Below are 21,947 nucleotides of genomic sequence, written 5' to 3' on the forward strand. Positions count from 1 at the left end.
TTCCATCCCTTTCCAACATGTGCAGGAGTACCAAGTCAGGTAAAACACAATCCTGCAAGGTAGCATACAACAACATTTTGAAGCTTTGATGTATCTTCTGCACATAGAGCTGGATAGTCTTGATCTCAACATTATCACAGAGTTTGGAGGAAGGAGTTCTTGGTCCATCTTCATATTGGATATTTGATTCATTTTCTGTAACTACATTTCATACTTGAAATATGAGACTGCATGGTTACATGCATATTTAAAAAGAAAAATTATCATAATGAATGATTTCAAATGACTTGCATGTATTTATAGAAATGATAATATGTATCTTCAGCTGAAAGTTATAGAAGTAAATCATATTCAATTTCAGGAATGCAAGAAAAGATTACATTACTGCCAAGTATATTGAGAGAAAATATGCAAGGAAGAAGCATGCAGACAATGCAGCTAAATTGCACGCTCTTTGTGAAGCAGTGAAATCAAGGGACATTCTTGGATTAGTTCAAGTGTATGCTGACGGGGTGGATCTCACAGAAAAAATTCCACTGGCCAATGGCCATGTAAGTGATGTAAATTTTATTAGACTTTTTGTTGTAAGTGCAATATGCATTCATTAATTAAAAATTATTTGAAATAATATCTGAAACACTGTTCTGTATGCATTTCATTTTAATGATGTAATTTAACAATAAAAAAAGAAGATACGAAATAGTTTAATCTAAAATTGTTTCCAAGTACTGTCGTATTTTAAATTATTAAAACATTAAACATTAAATTATTCAATAATCAATTAGTTTTCAACCCATTTATTTATTTATTTACTTTAAAGGAACAAAAGGGACAGAGTAAGTCTTCGCAGATGTTTTAATGGTAGCACATTTTAAAATTTTGAAATTACATGTTTTATTTTATTTAATTAATGTCTTACTAAAATTTCTTCTTCAGAAGAAGAAACAAATATCTTTTTTCATTTTATTCTTAGGAGCAAGATGAAACAGCATTGCACCTTGCTGTTAGATCAGTTGATCGAACATCCCTTCATATAGTTGACTTTTTAGTGCAGAACAGGTAAGTATGGAAAGCTAAATATTGACATTGCTTTTATGTAAAGTAATATAAATACTAAATAAATACAAATACTAAAGCACTAAAGCTGTATTTGCAAATGTAATTTTATTCTTTGATAATCTTCTCATGAGAGTGGTTTAATATATGGAGTAGGAAACTTATGTTTAATTACCTTTCTTCTTTCTTGTACTCCAAAAGTGGCAATCTAGATAAGCAAACCTGTAAAGGTAGCACAGCCCTGCATTATTGCTGTCTAACAGACAACGTTGAGTGCCTCAAACTGCTGCTGAGAGGGAAGGCTTCTATTGAAATAGGTAAAAGGGTAATGTGTACTTCAATTTCCTATTTGTCATTGCTTCAGATAAAAACCAGTGAATTTGGAATAAGTGCATTTTCTCCTCCATTGTTTATCATAATTCTGTAAATCTTCATTATTAGAGAATCAATATTCACTGTTTATTTCAAGCTTTAAATTGACTTATATATTACTCTTAGTTTTTAAACAGGTTTAGATATTTAATTGCTGTTTTGTTGTCAAGTTATATACTGCCATTTCATGGCTATCATTCATATGTATATATGGCATGTTGAATTGCTACTGCTTGTCATGTTCAGAGGGTTGATGTGAGTTGGACCTATTTATAAAAGAAAGAGATGAGTTTTTGAGTATGTTGCTCTAGTACTTTACTATGCAGGTTTGTCTTAAGTAATGGACATGTTAATAGTGACACCTCTCATCATACATTTCTTTTTTTGCTGTAATATAGCAAATGAAGCAGGAGAGACACCACTTGATATAGCTAAACGTTTAAAACATACTCACTGTGAAGAGTTGGTGAGTATCGTGTCATTCTGTGTGTGCATTTCATGTCTGCTCATTTAAAAGTTCACAGCTGAATATTCAGTGAATCTATTCCAGATGCAATAATGGTATAGTAGAAATAGTTATATCCTCAGAAATACTCATATGCTTACATAAATTATATGCTTTTAAGAAGAAAACTATATTTTTCTTCAGATGCAAGGGAGTGGTTGAGTCACCTTTCCTGGAGGTATTTAGAAATGGTGTAGATATGGCACTTATGCTGTTGTTTAGTGGTGGATGTGGCGGTTCTGGGTTCATCGTTGGACTTAATGATTTTAAAGGTCTTTTCCAACCTAAATGATTCTATGAATCTAAGTGTCTGACATCTCCTTGAAATCTAATTACTAAAGTATGTTTTATGAGTGAAATCCTTGATGAAGGCTGTTATCTTGTTGCCGAGAGAAGTTGTGGATGCCCCATCGTATTAGGGGGGATCAAGGCTTCTTAATAAGTCATTCAGATTCAAAGAAACTGCCATTGCAGTTAATTTCTTTGAATTGCAATTTCTAAATCAAAGCAAATACAAAGTGATGCTTCTTACCAGAAAATCGAGAATGGATCTACAATGGTTAATTAAATGTCTCGTTACTTTTGATTTATTTGTGTTGTATTTGGTAACACAGCTTAATTTAAATTTACTTCAGTGCAGTAACTTTCTAGATTGCTGAAATCAAGATTTTTCCTATTTGTGAACTTTGTTTGCTTTTAAATATTTTGTTTTAAAATAAGTACTGCCCATAACATAAGTGTCAACAGTCGTTGGTTTTTTTCCTTAGCTTACTCAAGCACTGTCTGGAAGATTTAATTCTCATGTTCATGTAGAATATGAATGGCGGTTACTTCATGAAGATCTGGATGAAAGTGATGATGACGTGGATGAAAAGCTACAGGTTTGTATCAATATTTTTTTTCTGTACACATGTATGTGTAAGTGTGATGTTCATAATTATTTCAATAACTTTGCTTTTTACTATAGGTATGAAGACACTGTGAAATAAGTCTCTGTAGTAAAATGCAGTAGCTGAAATTTTTGTTTCTGGAATTATAGTTGGTCTTCTTTTTCCTCTTAAAACATGACCATGTGGTCCCAAATTATTAGCCATGTGTTATATATTCTTTTCAATCAAGTCAGTAGTTGGTTTCAGTATATCAGGAATATTTAGATCTGCTGATTGTGAAGCAGATCTAACATGAACTGGGAAAACTGCCTTTACAATGAAAGGCATCTCACACTATCTCCTCATGTTGGGGAAATATCTCCAGTCAATGGCTCTAACTTTAAAACAGTTTATGTATTGTTTTGTCTTCAACTGAACCTGTGCATTAAATAAGCTACATCCATTAACAGCAGGGTAGGGTCTTAATTCTGAATCTTCACGTATAAAATAATTTTTCATTTTCATGCTTTTCATACCTGAAATGTCTAGTGAAGTTGGGGCACTTTTAGGTCAAGAATCACATAATGGTTGGGGTTGGAAGTCTAACCTCCCTGCTACACCACGATCACCTGGAGCCAGTTGCCCAAAATCATGTCCAGATGGCTTGAATGATGGTCATATTGCAAAACATTTCAATAGCACAGAAACTTCATTGCATTTTCAGAATTTTATTTCCCAGTTTGGGGCCCAAACTGGGAAATACTTGAAAAAGTATTTATGCAACTAAACACACAGGTAAAAAAGTATTGTGTTTGACATCTAAAAATGGCATGACTTTGCAGGGGACAAGTAATTTCAAATTATGTATAGGCTCCAAAATACTAATGGCATCATGAAATGTTCATAATTTGAAGTATTCCATGTAAGTATTGAACAGGTTTTTGTTCTTTGTGTGTGTATGGTGTTCTAATTGCTTATGCCTTTTCTGCTTTCCTTATAAAGTACAAGAAATACATAATAGGCTTTATATTAGTCTTCAAATGTTAGCACAATGTTTTTTTGAAAGTAGCTAACAAAAACCACTTTCTCCTCTGGATAATGAAATTTGACTTTTTCTTTCTACAAGCTTTAGCGTTTTAATACTTCTCTTGCAAAATCCGTCATCTCAACTAGGACACTAATTGCTAACGCTAAACTGATAACATAAAACCAAGTCTTGTGTGTTGGGTTTTTCTTTGCATTCAAAAGTATTAAAACCCGACAGTCACAGTTGCATTTCCATTACCTTCATAGAATCTCTTTAAAATTGTTAGTTCATCAGACCATTAAATTGGCTTAAATGTTTTGGAGACTAATTTTGACATCAGTAATTCCTCTGTTGCAAAATACCATTTTTACAATACTGTGTGTGCATAGGACTCTTTCCCCATGTCCTGTGTCTCTAGTCCAAGACAGCTGTTACCTCTGGTGCTTGACTTGAACTAATTAGCAATAGAAGGTGTCACAGGCCATTCCTTTCAAAGCACAATTTCTACCTTCTGAGACTCTTCTTAAGATTTTTCCTTAAAATTTTGGAATCTGTGGAAGAATCTGAAATCTATCAACTGCTAGATTCTGCATGAGCATACTCTATCCCCATATTTATGTATTCCTATATATTTTATCACCCTCCAGACAATAGCAATAGAAATGATGATCATTTTGATAAAATAGATTGAAACCTTTAGAGGTCTCATGTTTTCCAAATGTAAATATTTTTGGTTATTTACAAATACAAATCCCTTTATGGCATGATCTAAATTTGTTTTTTGGTCTGTTCTTGTCCTTCACCTTCTTCATTGTTGCCAGTTGCCTTCTGCAGTTGAGTGGGTTTTTTTGGGGTTTTTTTGACTAGTCCCTGAGCTCCGTCTCATATAGGAGGGTATCTGCTACTCAACAGTGTTGCTAAAATTATGAAGCTCCTGTTTCACTGCCCACTATTAGTAGGTTTATACTGCAGAGACTTTTGAAAGGAGATTAAAGACTATTAATCACAGAGTCCCAGTGTCTGTGACTGCATTGTTCACATGGGTGAATATTGCTGTTGCTTAGGATCACATCAGAGTTTTTAAATGTCAAGCTATTGGATGTATCTTACTGGTAAGACAACTGAATAGATTTTGTAATCCATGTCAGAAGAGGTCATGTCTGAAATCTAAGTTCTTTTAGTCCAGAATATTTCATATATGACTCTGACCTAAAAAAAAGTTAAGATAATTCAAGTAGTTTCTGCTGTTGTACACCATGGCTGCCTGGTCCTGCCTCAGCTTTTGCCTCCACTCTGGCACACATTTGTCCCTGTACTGAACTGCTTCAGTTTGGTGAGCCAGTGAAAAGCTGAATCATAAACATGAAAAAGAACTTCTTCTGGTTTAGAAAGCAGAAGAAGGTGTGGGCTGAAACAAGTCCCAGAACTAGGAGAGCGGAGAGGTCAGGGAATAGAGAGTGTCAGCCAATGAGGAGTGAGGCTGCTAAGCCAAAGCAAGGGTAGGGACTATAATGTACATAATTCTGATGAATCTTGGAGTTATAATGCTGTTCTATAACATATCTAAAGGCCCTACATGATGAATCCGGAAGTAATCATTGAATGTAATCAGAGGAAAATCAATTACTTGTTAGTGACACTGTTGATGTAAACCTTTATTCTGCCTATATGCTATTACTATAAATTGTTACTTTAATTTCATACAGACAATATGTCAGTATGGCTTGTTTACCTAGCACTATTTCTGAAGGTATGTTTATGCTCTCTGGCTGTGGATTGTTAAAGCTCATTGCTGTACAAGCCACATGAATTTGTAACTCTAGCTATTTTAATTATCATTTGATAATAGTAATGACTATGCTTGCTGTTGAAACAGGAAGAGTAATGCTAAGTGCAAATGACTGCTGTAAATCTCAAAAACAGCTAATTACATAGAATTCGATACTGTGTGTAGGATGAGCAATGTTCCATCCCAGCTACCAACTGAAGTAATCTTCCAGATTTATCCAGTAACACTCGTGAGCTAAAAAGAGTTTAAGAGAAATTTTGGCTGCTCATTTGTTGTAGGCTGAGCTACAGGTAGAATACTTAGATGAAATCTTGTCTGGGTTATGACGTCATGATCATCCCTTTGGGATTTAGCTCTGCTGAACTTCAGATGAGGTTTAGGACTTACAGTTGTTTATTTTGTTTTGAAAATACTGCTGGATGTTTTGATGCAGGAAACCTTTATTTGATCCAGTCTGAAAATCTATTCTGGTTATCTATAGAAGTATAGTCTTGTGTATTTAGGGATACAATATTATCCTGTAGCAGTCTACTACAGAAGAAATGAGAATATATTACTAGTTTTGACATGCAATTCACCTTAAATATTTTGTTGTTGTTAGGGTGCATTGTTAGGGTGCACAGTTACTTTGTCTTGAAGCGGGCAGAATGTAGGTTTTAGGTTATGTATTAAAAGCAACAAAAATGCATTTTAGAAGCCATTTTTTCTTTCTAGAAACTAATAACTTTCTATTAACTAATAAATAAAATTAGTACAACTAATGTGGTATTAATGAGTACTTTTTTTATTGTTTAAAGCAACCCAGTCCCAACCGGAGAGAGGACAGGCCTGTCAGCTTCTACCAGCTTGGATCAAACCAACTTCAGCCTAATGTAGCATCCTTGGCAAGAGATGCAGCAAACATTGCTAAGGACAAGCAAAGAGGATTTATGCCAAGTATATTACAGAATGAAACATATGGAGCAATACTCAGTAGCAGTCCACCTCCCATTCAGCCTGCAGTACCTGTTACAAGTAGTGCACCTCCTCTACCTCCAAGGAATATTGGCAAAGGTACTAGAAAATATAATTGTATATTAGAAGAATAGGACTATAATTTGGAAAAAAAAATTGTTTAGGTTTTCTCTTACAATTATTTAGCACAGGTAAGTATTGGAACAGTTATTGATGGCCTGATTTTATATCCTTGAAGTGAATCTACATAATGTGTTCTGAGTGTTCTGAGTTTGAATATAACAAAAAAATTGATGAGCTACATTGACTGCAGCCATCCTTTTAATAAAATATTTTACTCTGCTGGGGTTATCTGGGTATTGTTTTCCCAAACACTATTGTGTACTGCCTTGCAGGTATACCAATAATCAATCTTTTCATACTTCTGTTTCTTTAAGGCATCATTGCCAGGGTTCACTGTAAAGGTAAAATTTCAATAGCATTTGTCTGCCGTGAAACTTTTGAGGTCTTGTTTCAGACCTCAGAGAATGGAGAGTGTATGCAGAGTATGAGATTTTAGCCTTGCAAATTCTTCTCTTAATAAATACACACTTCAGGGTTGTTGAAATAAATGTGTAAGTGTCATGATGTGGAGAACTGGATGATTTTAGTGGCCTGATAGCTGACTGAAAACACAGCTGGTTGTCCCTAGATCATTAGAACAGTGTAAAAGTATTTGTCTCATCCTGATTCTGAGGGTTGTGTGCTTGCAAAATCTACCATTAAAACTGCTGCTGTGAACTTCATTTTTATCTTCATATGTAATCTGTTTGCATCACAGTAGAGAAACAGAGAAATCTGAATAGGTCCTCTTAGTACAGGTCATATTCATTGTGTTTCATTGTTCTAATACCTTTATTATCCACCATCTTTCATGGAGGCTAAATTTATTATTCAGTTCAAGAAAAGTTACTATTAACCACATGGTTTTCTATGGTGCTGTATTCAGACTCTGTAAGAGGAGATATGATCAGGAAATGTTCTGGGCACACATGAGTGACTTCTGCCTTTGGGAGCGCTGTGCAGAGGTCACAATGCAGGACTCCATGCAACAGTGATTGTGCCTGAGATGGCAAACTGATCTTCTGTGTAATATGAAAAGTCAGTTTTGGAATGGCTGCATAAAAGAGGCAGAAAAACTGAGAACAGAAAAGTCTGGTTTTGGGTTACTTGGAAAGGGTAGGATGGGAGCTGGGGAAGTTTAGTTGCATGTAAAACTTAACCAAGGCAGGATTACTTTAACATTTCACATGAAGTCTAAGCTTAATATCTAGACAACATTTTTTTACTTGGTGGAAAGGAATATTTTCCCCACCAAACAGGAAAATGGACAAAAAGAGCTTGCCTGGTTTGTTCAACTGTTAGATTCTATCTCTGAATTAGTAAAAAATTAAATAGTTAAAAAGACTGTTTTATCCTTTGATATTATTTTAATCATGGCAAATTATACCCTCAGTATGTCCTTGATTAAATGACACATTTCAAGAAGTGTCATTTTAATTTCATTCCCAACCCCAAACTTCTTGGCATCACTGTAATACAACTCATGCCATGAAGACATGCTGCCTGCCTTAGATTATTAGCTCATATTCTTTACTCTAGCAATGTATTAGCCTATTAATTTATATACTTAGTTAAAAGCTATAATAGTGTCATTGACCGTAGCTTCTTGTCAATTGTTGATGTTGTTAATGTTTTACTTGTGGTGTATTATTGCTCCTTTATCCTCATAGCTTTAGGCTGTTTTCCAAGTCTTCTGAGCCTTTTATGCTTTTCCCTGCAACCTAATATTTGTTCATACCTTACTCTCTTTCATCTTTTCTTAATATGATACTCATGTGCTGAGTAGGGAGAAATGGCATAATATGTGCAAAATACTGGCTTTATAAAGAAAACCTGTAGACTGTTTCTATGAAAAGAGGTGGCAGCTCTTCAGAATGAAGTAATTTCAGAGGCTCTGATGAAGTACTTTGTGACTGTTTCACAACTAGTTATTATAGCTTCTTGCTTGAGTGAAATTCAGGTTTACAGTTTATTTTATTTCTAAGTCAAAACTGATTTCACTTTGAGTCAGCAATGTGTGCTAATGCTTGTGGAAGAGTGAGGTCCTTTTCTTGTACCTGAGAAAATTACAGTTATCAGTCAGAGATTAAAGAAGGTAGCAAGATGTGCCTTCTGCCTTCTTACTGAGAAATCTGCTTTTTCAAGTATTGATATATTTAAAGTAATGACTGGAGACAAATTTTGTTTAGGTAAAGTGTTAGAAGTTTCTGGGTGATTTTTTTTTTTTGGTAATTTTTAACACCGGACTGATTTCTGCTCTGGCATTCTGTCAGGATGCAGTGACTATAGTTGATGAATATAGTGTTGCTGAATATAGTGGTCTATCCATACCATTTCTGAAAGCACAAGTGGGAATATTAATATTTTGTGCTTAGGGTAAGTAATAATAATAATGCAGTATTTTCCTCTCTTTTTAGTTCAGCCTTCAGTTCTTGGCAGTGGTATTCAGACAATTTCTTCATCTAATGCAATGTGGAAGACAAATTCTTTAGGAGTGGAAAGTATAAGCAGGCAGAGGTCTTCATCAGATCCACCAGCTATTCATCCCCCTGTGCCGCCATTGCGTGTAACATCTACAAGTATGTTTCCACTTTCCCCTGTTTTTCCCTTCTACTGTATCTAATCACAGTTGGCTTATTTTTCCATTTCCACAACTCATACTTCCTCTTTTGGTGACTGTAGCTTTGGCCTATCGTTCCCATCCAGTAACAAACTGTCTTCTCTGATGCTCCGGTGAGGACTATATGGTGTAGTGCAGGGTCAGCAGAAAACACATCTATTACTACATCTAAAGGGCTCATCATTTTACATATATAGATATAGTTTTTGTGCTGCATTTCTCATTAGTTGTAAAGGTGAGTGTTATGTGTAAGCCTGGGGCTGTCTCCCTGCATTGTGCTTGATTCTTGCAGACTGCTGGAATGCAAAAGGATGTTTAATTTCATTGCCAGCTGCTGTTGTGGTGGTTTTAAGAATTCAGTAGCAATTTTAATTAATTGCTAAACCTAGTCTGCTCTTAGTTGTGAATCACAGTAAGATTTTAAGAAAAAGGTTCTTCTAAATACAATTTGCCAGATATTACCCACTTGGTTACTTTTCCATAAAACACAGACTGAAGAAATCGACTGAACAAATAATATTAGCACTTTAAAAAATGCATTCTGATCTACTGTTTTCAAGAATGTGACTGACTTCAGTAAGAGTTTTTTTTTTGCTTGCACTTTAATGCTTGAATAAATTTAAGTGCTTGTGAGGTCTCCAACTTCAACTAGGTCAAAAGGTAAACCATTTTCCAAAGAGATCCTCCTTCCATTACATGTAGTAAAGCATTTTTCTTACGTAACTCCTGTAACAAGAGAATCTGTAATGAGAACCCAAGAAATGAAATGATAAATAGAAATTTAATTCCGTATTTCTGTCTAACTTTCCTCTATAGATGTACTTTCTCCAGCACCACCACCTCCAGTGGCAAAGACAGCCAGCATTATAGAAGCTCTGAACCAGCAATCGAAACAGCAGCCAGCTCCTCCGCAAAACAAGCCAACCCCACCACCACTGCCCCCACAACCTCCTAGCAGAATCTCTCAGAGAAAGCCTATTCCTGGGTAACTGATGTCATTATAATCTTTAATATACTTCATCATTTTTAGTAACTTAATATATCTATAACATGCAATCATCAATAAAGCGTGCATGCTTTTGGCAATGATGTGTTCATGTGGGAATGAACAGAAGGCAGATGCTAAGGATGTAGATGATTACTACAGTAATCAAGGATTACTACAGTGAAAACAACACAGCCTAGTGATTTAAGGTTATATGACTTGCCAAATATCTCCAGAACACCTAGCTATGATGGAGATAAAAAAACCATAAAAAATATTCAATTCCTTATTCTCATCTAATAACAAATAGGAGATAATGGGATCTAATGTCTGATTGTGCCATTTATTGTTCATGTGTTTTGCATAAGTTCTGTTCCACTGAATCTTTCCATTTGCGGCAGAAGTAGAGAGACCTGGAAAAGGAGAAAAAAAAATTGCAGAAAAATAAGTTAGGAAGGACATATGCACTGGAAAACAAGATCATACCCAAAGCATCCTTGAGAAACTGAAGGAGTAGTCAAGGGAAATAAGGGTGTCATTCGTAGTAATTAAGAACAATCAACTACAGGAATGAAGCATGGAGAACGGCAGAGAATGGGCAAGCAAAAATCCTTAGAAGAAGGATCTGTAAGGACATTGTAAGTAAGGCAGACCTAGTGCTCTTATGGAAGAGTTAAAGAGCATAGCTTTACCTTAGCCTGCAAACGATAAGAATTAATTCTCTCAGCTGTCTCAACATCAGTGGTGCCTCAGCAGGACTGCTGTGTTCAGTTTGGGGCATTGCAGTAAAATGGAATGCAGTAAAATCTTCCCTGGTGGGAACCAGGGGAGATCAATAAGGTAATGAGAAATCTAGAAAATAGGGCCTTTGAGCAAATTTTGGAAGAAATGAGGTTTCATTTGCAAATTGGGACTGAAAGATGAAAGCAACCTTGACCATTAAGCTCCTTTCTAGCCCTTTTTTTCTATGTACCATTCTGCCTAAAAAGTAGACACAAATTATTGAAGCTTTCTATAATGTACAGACTAATAAGGATGCATAATTTTAAGAAAATATAAAACAAGTGAAGGAAAGGAACTTCAAATCTAAGGAAAAGACACAAATTGCAATAATCAAACCTATATTATTTTTATGCCTTACTTTTTTTAAAATTAGGTGCAATTTTCAATTCACTTAATCAGAAATACTTCAATTCACTTAATCAGAAAAAAAGTAGTACTTTTAAAATCAAAATAGCTGTCATTAGATTTTACTGAAGGCTTGCCAAGGCTTTTATAATTTGGGAAGTGCTCTGTACTGTTGCTTTTTGAGTTCTTGTTTGTTTCTGAAATGGACCAATTTCTCACTTTCTGCACAGGACTGAGAAGTCATCTGGCTTAACTAACAAAGGGCAGACCAGAGGACTTGGGTCTCTACAACAACCTGGTAATTGTGGTTTAGAAACTTATTTTATTATAGTTAAGCTGTCGTAACAATCAAAGGGAGGGTATGGGTTTGTTGAGGTTTTCTTTAATCTGTTCATTTACCTTACACATTTAAATATAATCAGTGCCAACATTCTTGTTTCTCTTTGTGATTGTGTAGGGCCTGATGCCTCAAGTTCTTTAGGATGAGCAGAGCTATGGGCCACATAAAGTCAATAATGAGACCATGTAATAAACGTAATCCCAAAATGGTTGATGTTGGGAGGGACCTCCACAGGTTATTGGCTCTGACCCTTTCTTCAAGAAGGGTCAGCAAGAGTGGATCACCCAGGACTGTGCCCAAGGATGGAAACTCCACAACCTCTCTGGGCAACCTGTGCCAGTGCTCTGTCATCCTCACACTGAAAAAGTGTTTCCTGATGTTCAGACAGAGGCTCCTCTGTTTCAGTGTCCACTGCCTCTGGTCCTGCTTTTCAGCCAGGTGGCCACCAACATATATTAGTGTGTGGCTCATTTGTCCCCAGGTGCAGAACTTTGTACCTCATTGCTCCAGATTCTCCCCTGATGCCTGGACCAGGTTTCCTGAAGACCTATCTTGCCTAGTAAAGGCTAAGGCCAAGAAGACATTCAGTAGCTCAGCCTTTCCCATGTACTTTGTAACCAGAATCTTATCTTGTTCAACAGTGGGTCCACATATTCTCTAATTTTCCTTTTGTTACCTATGGATTTATAAAAGCTCTTCTTGTTATCTTTGACGTTCCTTGCCAGATTCAATTCCAGCTAGGCTTTAGCTTTTCTAACCTCACCTTAAAACCCACTCAAACAAAGGATGCATTTTGAAAATTTTTGTTTGCACTATTGTTTGCATATGTCATAAACAAGGTGTCAGATGCACATTTTAGAATAGAAAAAAGTGTTTCTGGCTTGAAAATCCAGAGTTTATGTAGTGTCACTTTTAATTATATTGCAAATTGATATTGCTCTTTTCACATTAATAAACAAAGTACATTATTCAGAGTTCATTATTCATTTTGTGGGTTTTGCTGTTCGAAGTAATTACTACTTTGAGACATGACAATAAGGTAATCTCCATAAAATCCAGTGAAGTTTGTGCAGATTCTGTGGTGGTTGTAGTGGAATTTCTCCTACCTTGTTTGCCCTTGTACTATATATTTTATATTCATTTGTTATCACTGTGATTCTTTTTCATTTTCTCTTGATGTATCCCAGAGGAATTTGCTAATGGCTATCTGCCATCTGTGTCAGGAGTCTCCTGTGAAGGATACAGCACCCTGATAATGATGGTCTTTACTAGGAAAGAAAGGTTCTAACAGCATACAGTCTGTAGTGAAGGATAGGGGGAATGGGATATTTGGTTCTGCCCTCATCTATTTTATCTCTCTCAGCATATCTACACTTTTTAATGTCTTAGATAGTTGCCTTAGGGAAAAGTGGCCTTTTTGGTAAGGAAAAGGATAGAATTCTGTTCCATTATTTAGAAAGAGCCAGCAAAAATTAAATATTCATGGAATATAAAATGATTTATATACTTTTAAGAATAATTGGTTTGGTTTCAATTGATACCATGATTCTTACTTTTTTTGGAAGCATGCCTAATATTTACTTGGCTTATTTACCTTAGCAGGAGAGTCATCTTCAGTATGTGACATTCCAGGAACACAGACTGGATCTACAGCAAATACTTTGGCACAAATCCAGCCACCAGCACCAATGCCAAGGAAATCACAAATAGTAAGTACAAAATGTGGCGTTTGATTTTTTTCATCTTCTGCATTCTATCAAACACACTGTAGACATGATTGTGTGTCCTGTCGTGGTAAAAGTGTGAGAGCCATGAAACATGCAAGGCCTGTATCCTGTGTGTGTCTGTGTGACTTGTACTAAATAGTTATGAAAACTTTTTTTCTTTGAATTTCCTATAGGATAGTATGTGATTTTAAGTTTAGGAAAGCAAACCAAACCAGCTGGATTCTTTGTTCATGTCCAGATGTGACCAACACAATCCACAGAATTAGGGTTTGACTTATTGAAGCTAGATAAGCTTTAGGAGTTAGTGACTTTGTAGGTGAGCTTAGTGAGTCCCTTGTAACACGTGGCTTCATTCTCAGTCTTCAGTGAAGTAAGTTATAAGGGAACTCTTGTGCTTTTATAATGGACACAGATATACTGACAGTTGTTCATGTAGGTAAGTGAAATGACTTCAAACAAGACTAGCAGGAGTCAAACTCAAAAGAAACTGTTTCTTTGTGCTGTCAGTTCTCTGGTGATATTCACCTGGTGACATCTGGAGAGAAATCACTTGGTAAGCATATCCCCAGCAGAAGGTGGTTAATTGTATATTTTTCTTCTCCACCCTCCCCCAGCCTTACAGTGCCTATTAGAAAAGAGATACTGGATTTAGATGGACTCTTGATCTGATTGTTTGGCTTTTTTATACTCTTTACTTATTATTTTTAATCTAGGACCATGAATGATAACACATATTAGTGTCAGTACCTGTAATCTTATACTGGTGTAGGTAAAGGGATGTATTTCCAGATGTTAGTGGAGCTGTACATTATGTGTAGTTAACTTGGTCTTTGGTCCTTGCTTCAATTTTATGTTGCTTTCTTGTGTGATAAAACTAAAAGATCCATATCCTTGATCCTGACAGGATCCTTTATCTCTGCAGGAAGCAAATCACAATATGTACAGCCTGTACATTTCTGAGATGCTGTGTGTGACTGGGTCTGGGCAGTTTCACACATTCTGTGCAGGAGTGTGCTTCAGTAGTAAATAATAAGCAGAGAGGTAGGAGACGTGCTGTTCCAGGCTCTGCAATGGTCTTGTTAATGGCTTGTAATGAAAACACCTGCTTCCTTCAGTCCCCTGTGTCTCTCCCTTCAACCATTTTTCCTTAACCACGTCCACTGAAGCAGCAGCTCTCCAGGACAGAGTTCAGTGTGTTTGTGTGCATAGCCTTGCCATTGGTCTTGAGCGCACACAGCTTCTGTTACCTATTTCTCATCTGATAATGATGAGAAGCCTCAGAGGCATCACCTTGCATTAGTTGGGAGTATAAAATTTTCTGGTTTCTTGCCTCCCCCACTCTTGTTCAACCAAGTTGTTGTCTGTCTTGCATTAAAATAACCTTCATTTTTTAGGCCACAAAAATTAAATGGTCAAAGTAGTGTAAATTGCTTACGTTGTCATATTAACTTTGTGAAGCTGCTGGACTCTGATCTTAATTTCTATTGTGTGTGTTGAGATTCAGATGTAAACACTGAAACAGCTCCTAACCTGACTTTCTCTATAAATTGAGCACATCTGAAACAGCTCCTAACCTGACTTTCTCTATAAATTGAAGTTGTAGTTTCTCTATGTTGTTCATTTTTTTTTTTTTTTTTTTTAATAGGACAAATTGATTTAGCTATGAAGGAATGGGCTGTGCTGGCTAGTTTCGGGGTCAGTGTCTTCAATGTTTAATATTAATTGCACATAATATGAAGAACATATCTGACTTATCTGACTCTCCAGCTGTCTCTAGGTCTTCATTAAGGTGAATTCTATCACTGAGCAAATCAGCTGGGTGATTTTCTTCTGTCATAGGACAGGGAAATAAGGGAAAACCTGGCTCAGGAATATGTGCTGGTTAAGATGGTTTAGCTAAATTAATCTAGCTAAAGCATCTTAGCTGAGATTTAGTCAAGGGCTCCTCAGCTAAAGAGCATTAGCTAGATCAGTCTAGCTAAAGTTCTTTGGCTAAATTGCTCCATTTAGCCTTACACTCCTGGCTTTTTTGCCATGTCTTTACCCTGCCAGGGAATCCAGAGGCCAGCCCAAGTTTAGAAAACAAATGCAGAAATGCTCCTTGAGTAAAGAAAAGACAGGTCTACTTGTATATGCACATTTAGCCAGTAGCTTAACTCCTACACAGTGCATTTACCCAATAGCCTGTTTATCAGGTGGAAATTCCTGATTCACCTTTTGATTTCTTTTTTTTTCCTCAATGTGATATTTAGATTTTTGAAACCATTTTGTAGATACATGGGAAATTTCCCTAGAAGATTTTATTCCTCTGGGAATGAGATCTATTTTAATTTCCTTGCCTTCTAAAGAACAAGAAATACCTGTAATTACTGCACTTTGAAGTTAGTCATTATATCACTGTTGTACTTATGTGAAGCTTTTCCCTTTTGACCTAAAAGGTGGTTTTGGTTCAGACTGTCATTTGTCTGAGAGGGAGCATGTGCCAGGCTGGCAGCTCACAGGGATGAGAGAGCCTCAGGGTGTGCCTGCCCTGGGCAGGCCACAGATTTATTTATATTAGAATTTATATACAATTTATACTAGAATGCAAATGAATGCTTCTACAGGAACATAACAATCATGCTGCCTCCATCCTTCCCCATCCACATTCCCTCTTTTCTCAGCATGGTGCTGAGCTCTAGCACAATGGCACAGTAAGAGACTGTTGGGCAGATCTGTCCTCAGCAGACCATTTTGCTGATGGAGAAGATGAGAGTTGTAAATGGGGTCTTTTGTTCCTTTTCATCTGTCTGCTCTATGGCTGACCTAACTAGAGACTGGGACCAGGCACGGAGGGAAGTCCAGTAGGGTGATGAGGCCATCTTTTCCTTATGCCATGTGGAACTTCTGTCCCAAACAGCCACTGCATTAACAGCCATCTCAGATCTAAATAGCACTTACACCTCTGCTCTGACACCTTAGGGTAGAAAGGGGAGATTTTTGTTCCCTATGGCTGGGAGAAGGGTGGGCTCATGGTGGAAACCTTTACACTCTGCCGACAGCTCTTGAGCCTCTTCACTTGTTGGGTTGTTTTGCATGGGAACACTGTGTAGGCAGCATTATTTTTGGTCTGCAAGAGAGAATGAGGAGGCTGAAAAGAAATGCAGCAGCAGACTGGTTTGCACTGGAAAAGGTGTGAGATGAGGAAAACCAGCTTGAAACAATTTTGATATCACTTTGCACAGAACATAGGTAGGACTGAGTCCCACTGCCATACTGGACTATTGCAACTCCTTACTAAACTTAAACTTTGAAAGTTCTTCTAAAAGACTCCTGTGGCTGGCAGTCCTCAGAGCACTGCTGGTAGGCAGAGGATGTTTTGGTGGGTTCTTACACCACTGAAATGGTTTTAGCAAATTAAGAAGGAGCATATTGGCAGGTGGCTCAGGCCTCCCTCTGAAAATGCTGCTGCTGTTACATTTGCACAGAATTTGATCACCGCATCTTCTGAACAAAATCATACTCACTACAGTAATGTAGAGCTCTGAAGACAGAGGGTGAGCCAAAATGGAGAATTTCTAAAGGAAACATGGCCAATGTTATGGGCACAGTGGTTCCAAAAATATTTGGGTGGTGCCAGATTCAGCCTGAAGCATGAGCACCCAGCATAAAAGATATAGCTGAACTCTAACCTGTGAAAATCAGCAGTTGGAAGCAGTTTGAAGACTTTCTTTAAAAAACTCCAAGTCTACTCTGTCTCTTCTGTGCTGTATTATTTACCTTCAGGTTTTTTTTTTTTTTTCATTTCAGTCAAAAACTAAACCCAAGAGAGTAAAAGCAATTTACAACTGTGTAGCAGATAACCCAGATGAGCTGACTTTTGCAGAGGGAGATATTATTGTAGTTGATGGTGAAGAAGATCAGGAGTGGTGGGTGAGTATTTTGCATTTTCTGTCAACCCACTTTGAAAGAAAGAAATTAAATCTCAGAGGTTGATACTCACTTCGGAAATTCCCCTGCTTCCAAATAGGAAAATCCCCCTATTTCCAAATAATGAGAATAGTTTCATCTCATGGAAACTGGAGATGAAATTTCAAAACTTCAGACAAACTTGTAGCTTTTCTCACTCAGGGGAAAAAAAATGAAATGTGATTAGCAGAGTTCATAATATACTGGGGACATGGTCTCCATGATCCAGAAAATTTGTGGTGGAGTGCCAGCAATTTACGAATCTGCTCTTACAGGTGCTATGTAGTGGGTGTCTGTCCTGGCTTGGGACAAACTTGGAAGGGAACTTCCAAAGGGATGTTCCCTAAAGGGCAGAATTCAGTGGCCCTTCACCCCACCTGTCTGGGAGATAATCCTCCTTTAAGAAAAGTGGAAAAAATGGTTTATTTAACAAACAAAGTACTCACAGACATTAAAAAAATAATAATATTAAACAATGGAACCTCTAATTGTTCTGAAGAGATGGCAGATTCAGAGGGTCCTTTTTGTGGGGTGTGGCTTGGCTTGCTCAGTCCTTCCTGCGCTGGAAATGCCGCGTCCCAGGCCCCGGTGGGACACAGGTGTGAGCTCCCAGGGTTTTTCTGGGTTTTTGGTCCAGAGCAGGGCTGAACAGTTCCAAAAAAAAGAAAAAACACAGTCCAGGGAACTTGTCTGCCTCAGCTAGCTAAAAACTAAGGAAAGTTTTTAGCTAGCAGAGCCTTCCTTTGCTTTTTAAGTAAAAGCAATGGAAGGCTCTGTCCCGCTCACTGTCTGTGCTGCAGACAACACTCACAGAGAGAGCTGAAGCTCTTATCTCTGTGTTTGGAATACAGTCTCCTTAGACATTCCACCAATTCTCCTTCTGTCTCCCTTAGCTCTCAGATCTAGTTTTAAAGGTGTAGAACTTATTTCTGGGCTAAACAGATGGATGGGGATACACATACAATACAGCATCCTAAGGTCACCCCAGGACAGCATCAGAGGAGAACTTTGTATTGTCCTCAGTCTTCAGATGACTAGGACTGACTCTATTTGAGCTGGGAAACCATCTCAGGTTTTTACATCCCAGAGTCTTACTGGCTAAAGTAAAATCTTGGAAAATTATTGTGCATGAAAACACTTGCCTTAATCTGTAAGCTAGTGAAGAACAGAGCTTCAGATTGCATCTAAATTGACAATAATGCTGTATAAGCAGAAATAGGTTAATGTAAAACCTGAAACTGTTGAAGCTTGATTCATCCTTTTGCCTCACAGTGATTGTTAAAAAAGCAACTCAACAGAGGCCAAATGTGGGCTGCCAGGCACTACAGATTGCACTGGAATTATGCAGCAGTGCTACGGCAGTAAGATGTTGTATATTCAAAGAACTGGGTAAAACTTTTGCATTTGACAAAAACCCAACATACAGCTAAAAAGCATGCACCCTGTAGGACTGAATTTTCCTATTGGCAGAAGAAAACTAGCACTACTGCAGAAAAGATTTGGTGGGAGGCTTGTACTACAGGCAGGAAGATCACTGGTATTCATTTTGGTGATACTGGAATGTCATTTCGAGATTTAAGTTGAAAAATATCTGGACTCTTTCAGATTGGTCATATTGATGGAGATCCCAGTCGGAAAGGAGCTTTCCCTGTATCATTTGTGCACTTTATTGTTGACTAGATTGCTACTGATAAGTGGAGACATTTCTCATTTCCAGCAGTCACAGAAATAAGTTTTGTTCTATTTCATTTCACCTACCTATCCGCAGCCACATTGCCAGAGCACTGCCCAAGTCCTAGGTACTGTAGCTTACTTTTTTATTGCCATTGTTCTGGTTTGGGGACTTTTAAACTTTTTTCTACGTGAAAACTTCTCATAAGCAGTTTACACTTTTAAATAAAAACAACTCTTCCTGTATTTTTCAAGGTGAACTGAAAAGCTTTAACAATCAAAATCCACGTGTCTGAATATCACATTATGAATGTTCTTATTGATCAATTCACTGTAATTTTAATCTCCCTTTTGTAACATGACAGTACAACAGTTCAGTGTTGCTTCCCCAGTTAAAGAAATTGTGTGTGCATCTACCAGGGCAGTGAACTTATTCAGGTCTTGACACCATTTGAGGTGTTGGAACCAAAACATGCAAGTTGCTCTGTAGTTCTGAAATGGACTCATGCAGTAGCTTGCCATACTGTCTGTCATCAAGGATGCCAACAGTTGCAGAAGAAATTGTTTTGATTATGTGTCTTTGGCCAGGTGAAAGTGAGAAAGTACTTCAGTTTACCACAGGAGAAACTTCTTTCTTTCAGAACGGATGTAGATATTTGCTTCAAGTTATCTGAAATCTGTGTTAGTCGTCAAACTTTCTAGTTCTAATTTTGTGAGCTTGAGGCTGTTTTGTTTTTCTATGCTGCATGTGTGTAGAACCTGTTTTTTGAATGTTCTTTATGTATGTTACATCCATTTTGGTCATTTAATGTGACTACTGCTGGTTAACTAAACTATGGCAATATTAATGAGTTACTACATTAACTCAAGGATTTGAAAACTGCACTTCCTGAAATGTACTAAACTATGATGATGGATTGCAGAACATCTCTTATGCTTGTCTCATTATAGCATTAAGACTTTGTTTTTAAATTCTGGAATTTTCTTTTAAATCATCCAGCAATGTGTTCACAGAGAGAACATATTTGGTGGAACATGTAGGTAATTATCCTTGGTCAATAAGATACCTGACACCTCACGAGTTCACTACATTATGTTCTGGTTTATGAAATTTGTGTGCCACTACCTTGCAAACAATGATGGTTTGCCAACTCACTCTGTATTTATATAGAATACCCACATATATGGTAGCTACACTGTTGTTAAACTTGTTTTGCTGATTCGTGAACAAAAGCTAGGCCATGGATAGTTCCCAGTTGGTTGATGGAATTTTAAACACCAATACAGATCTGACATCATTTTGATGTTTGTGTATTGTGAAATTGTACCGGGTTTTGCTTATGCTACAGGAAACAACTGAGGCATAGGATAGAGAAAATCAATGTCTAGGTCACATTGGCTTTTATCACGTTATGTGAACATTGTATCTCTAGATTTATCAAGAGAGCTTTGAATTTCTGGCAAATGGTGCTTAAATTGGCCATTTCATATTGGAAGGAATGGAAAACAGCCCACCACCACATCTGTGCTTATTTGGAGGAAAACCATGTTGCAAAAATGCTGGAAGAGCAACACTGATCTCACCCTGTATCACCCTTCCTGAATGGTACCGTTGGTTGATGCCTCTCGGGTGTGTGGGCACAGCCACGTAGATGTGTAACTTTGACTTCCTAGATGCTGTTGCTGCAGTATAAATGGGGAACAAACTGGAATGTTTCAAGATATTTTTATTGCAAGTTGAAGCAAATTAGTCTGTATTTTCAAAGTTCCCAGTAAAATGATAGAGTAATAGTTTAGCACTACAGTTTTATTCACTTACTGATACGTTCAGTTTGCAACACTATTTTGTATGTTTCTATCCCTGATAGAGTCTAGAGAGTAAATGGGCATATTATTTTGCACAGATCTCCTAATGTACAGTATTTTTAACACAGAATCTTATAGTGTATGTAACAATTCGTAACAATAAACAATGATACAAATTTCCCTTGAGTTCTGCTAGAAGAGGAATAGAGTAAAATGTCACAACTTTGTTCACTGGTCACTTAAAGACCCAGAAACTTGTAGACTGTAATTCAATAGCACTAACAGTGCAGACAGGTTAAATCCCAAGGGCCAATAAAGAGCAGCTAAGCAAAATTTATCCCTTGATTTTCTGAGTTTCTCAAAAGGCTTTCTCCTCTGGCAGAGAAAAATGAAATTCTAGAGCCTGTAGATATCTATTTATAATATAAAATTAAGAATTTTAAGTCCAAAATTTTGGCATATTTCATACAACTTTTCAAATCTGATTCAAAAAATCTGTTAATAGACAGACTATTAGGTTGCTGTGTTAACTGTTTAAAAAGGAGCAAGTGACACTTAAAATGCAGCTTAGAATGCTATGAGATGTATAATATTCAATTCAGTTGTTTTTATTTTGTTTAGTTGCAGAGCAACTGTATATATTGTATAACCTAAAATCAACTCTTATTTTCAATGTCCTGGATGCAGTGATTTATAATTAGAGCATGATTAATAAATTTTACTCTTGTTAACCAGTCAAATGTCTGGAAAAATAAAACTACTTTTAAAATCACTTTTTCTGCTTCTCTTCTGTTCCCTTGTATTGCTTATGCAACATTGTTCTTTTTAATGTATAAAAATGACAAATACAAACAAGTATCACTTGAGGAAAAAATATATTTCTTATGAACTTTAGTTGAACTGAAAAACTGCAGCTGACACACCTGAGATTACATTAGAGGGGTAAAGCACCAAATAATTCCATTTTACCACTCTTCTTTTGTTTTCTAGTACCTAGGTTAAGCAGAATCAAAGTCTATATTAACAAATTATTTCTCAGACAATGAGG

At 36.8% G+C, this 21,947-nt stretch overlaps 1 protein-coding gene across 3 annotated transcripts in view; it reads left to right on the forward strand.

Annotated features, from left to right (window-relative positions):
- Positions 1-21,671, forward strand: part of ASAP2 (ArfGAP with SH3 domain, ankyrin repeat and PH domain 2) — an 83,571-nt gene extending 61,900 nt beyond the window's left edge. The window contains exons 17-28 of one of the 3 annotated variants that reach the window (XM_030235922.2): positions 362-551; positions 974-1,059; positions 1,258-1,373; positions 1,827-1,894; positions 2,701-2,814; positions 6,416-6,671; positions 9,092-9,253; positions 10,111-10,279; positions 11,638-11,705; positions 13,350-13,456; positions 17,264-17,386; positions 19,028-21,671. In XM_030235922.2, the coding sequence (XP_030091782.1) occupies positions 362-551; positions 974-1,059; positions 1,258-1,373; positions 1,827-1,894; positions 2,701-2,814; positions 6,416-6,671; positions 9,092-9,253; positions 10,111-10,279; positions 11,638-11,705; positions 13,350-13,456; positions 17,264-17,386; positions 19,028-19,102 (1,534 nt within the window). In that variant the 3' untranslated portion in view covers positions 19,103-21,671. Of the gene's footprint in view, positions 1-361; positions 552-973; positions 1,060-1,257; positions 1,374-1,826; positions 1,895-2,700; positions 2,815-6,415; positions 6,672-9,091; positions 9,254-10,110; positions 10,280-11,637; positions 11,706-13,346; positions 13,457-17,263; positions 17,387-19,027 lie in introns of all 3 variants that reach the window. The other 2 variants (XM_009095049.4, XM_018920650.3) reach the window with 2 other exon arrangements.
- Positions 21,672-21,947: the final 276 nt, after the last annotated feature.

The sequence above is a fragment of the Serinus canaria genome, chromosome 3, assembly GCF_022539315.1.
Source record: "Serinus canaria isolate serCan28SL12 chromosome 3, serCan2020, whole genome shotgun sequence".
NCBI lineage: Eukaryota > Metazoa > Chordata > Aves > Passeriformes > Fringillidae > Serinus > Serinus canaria.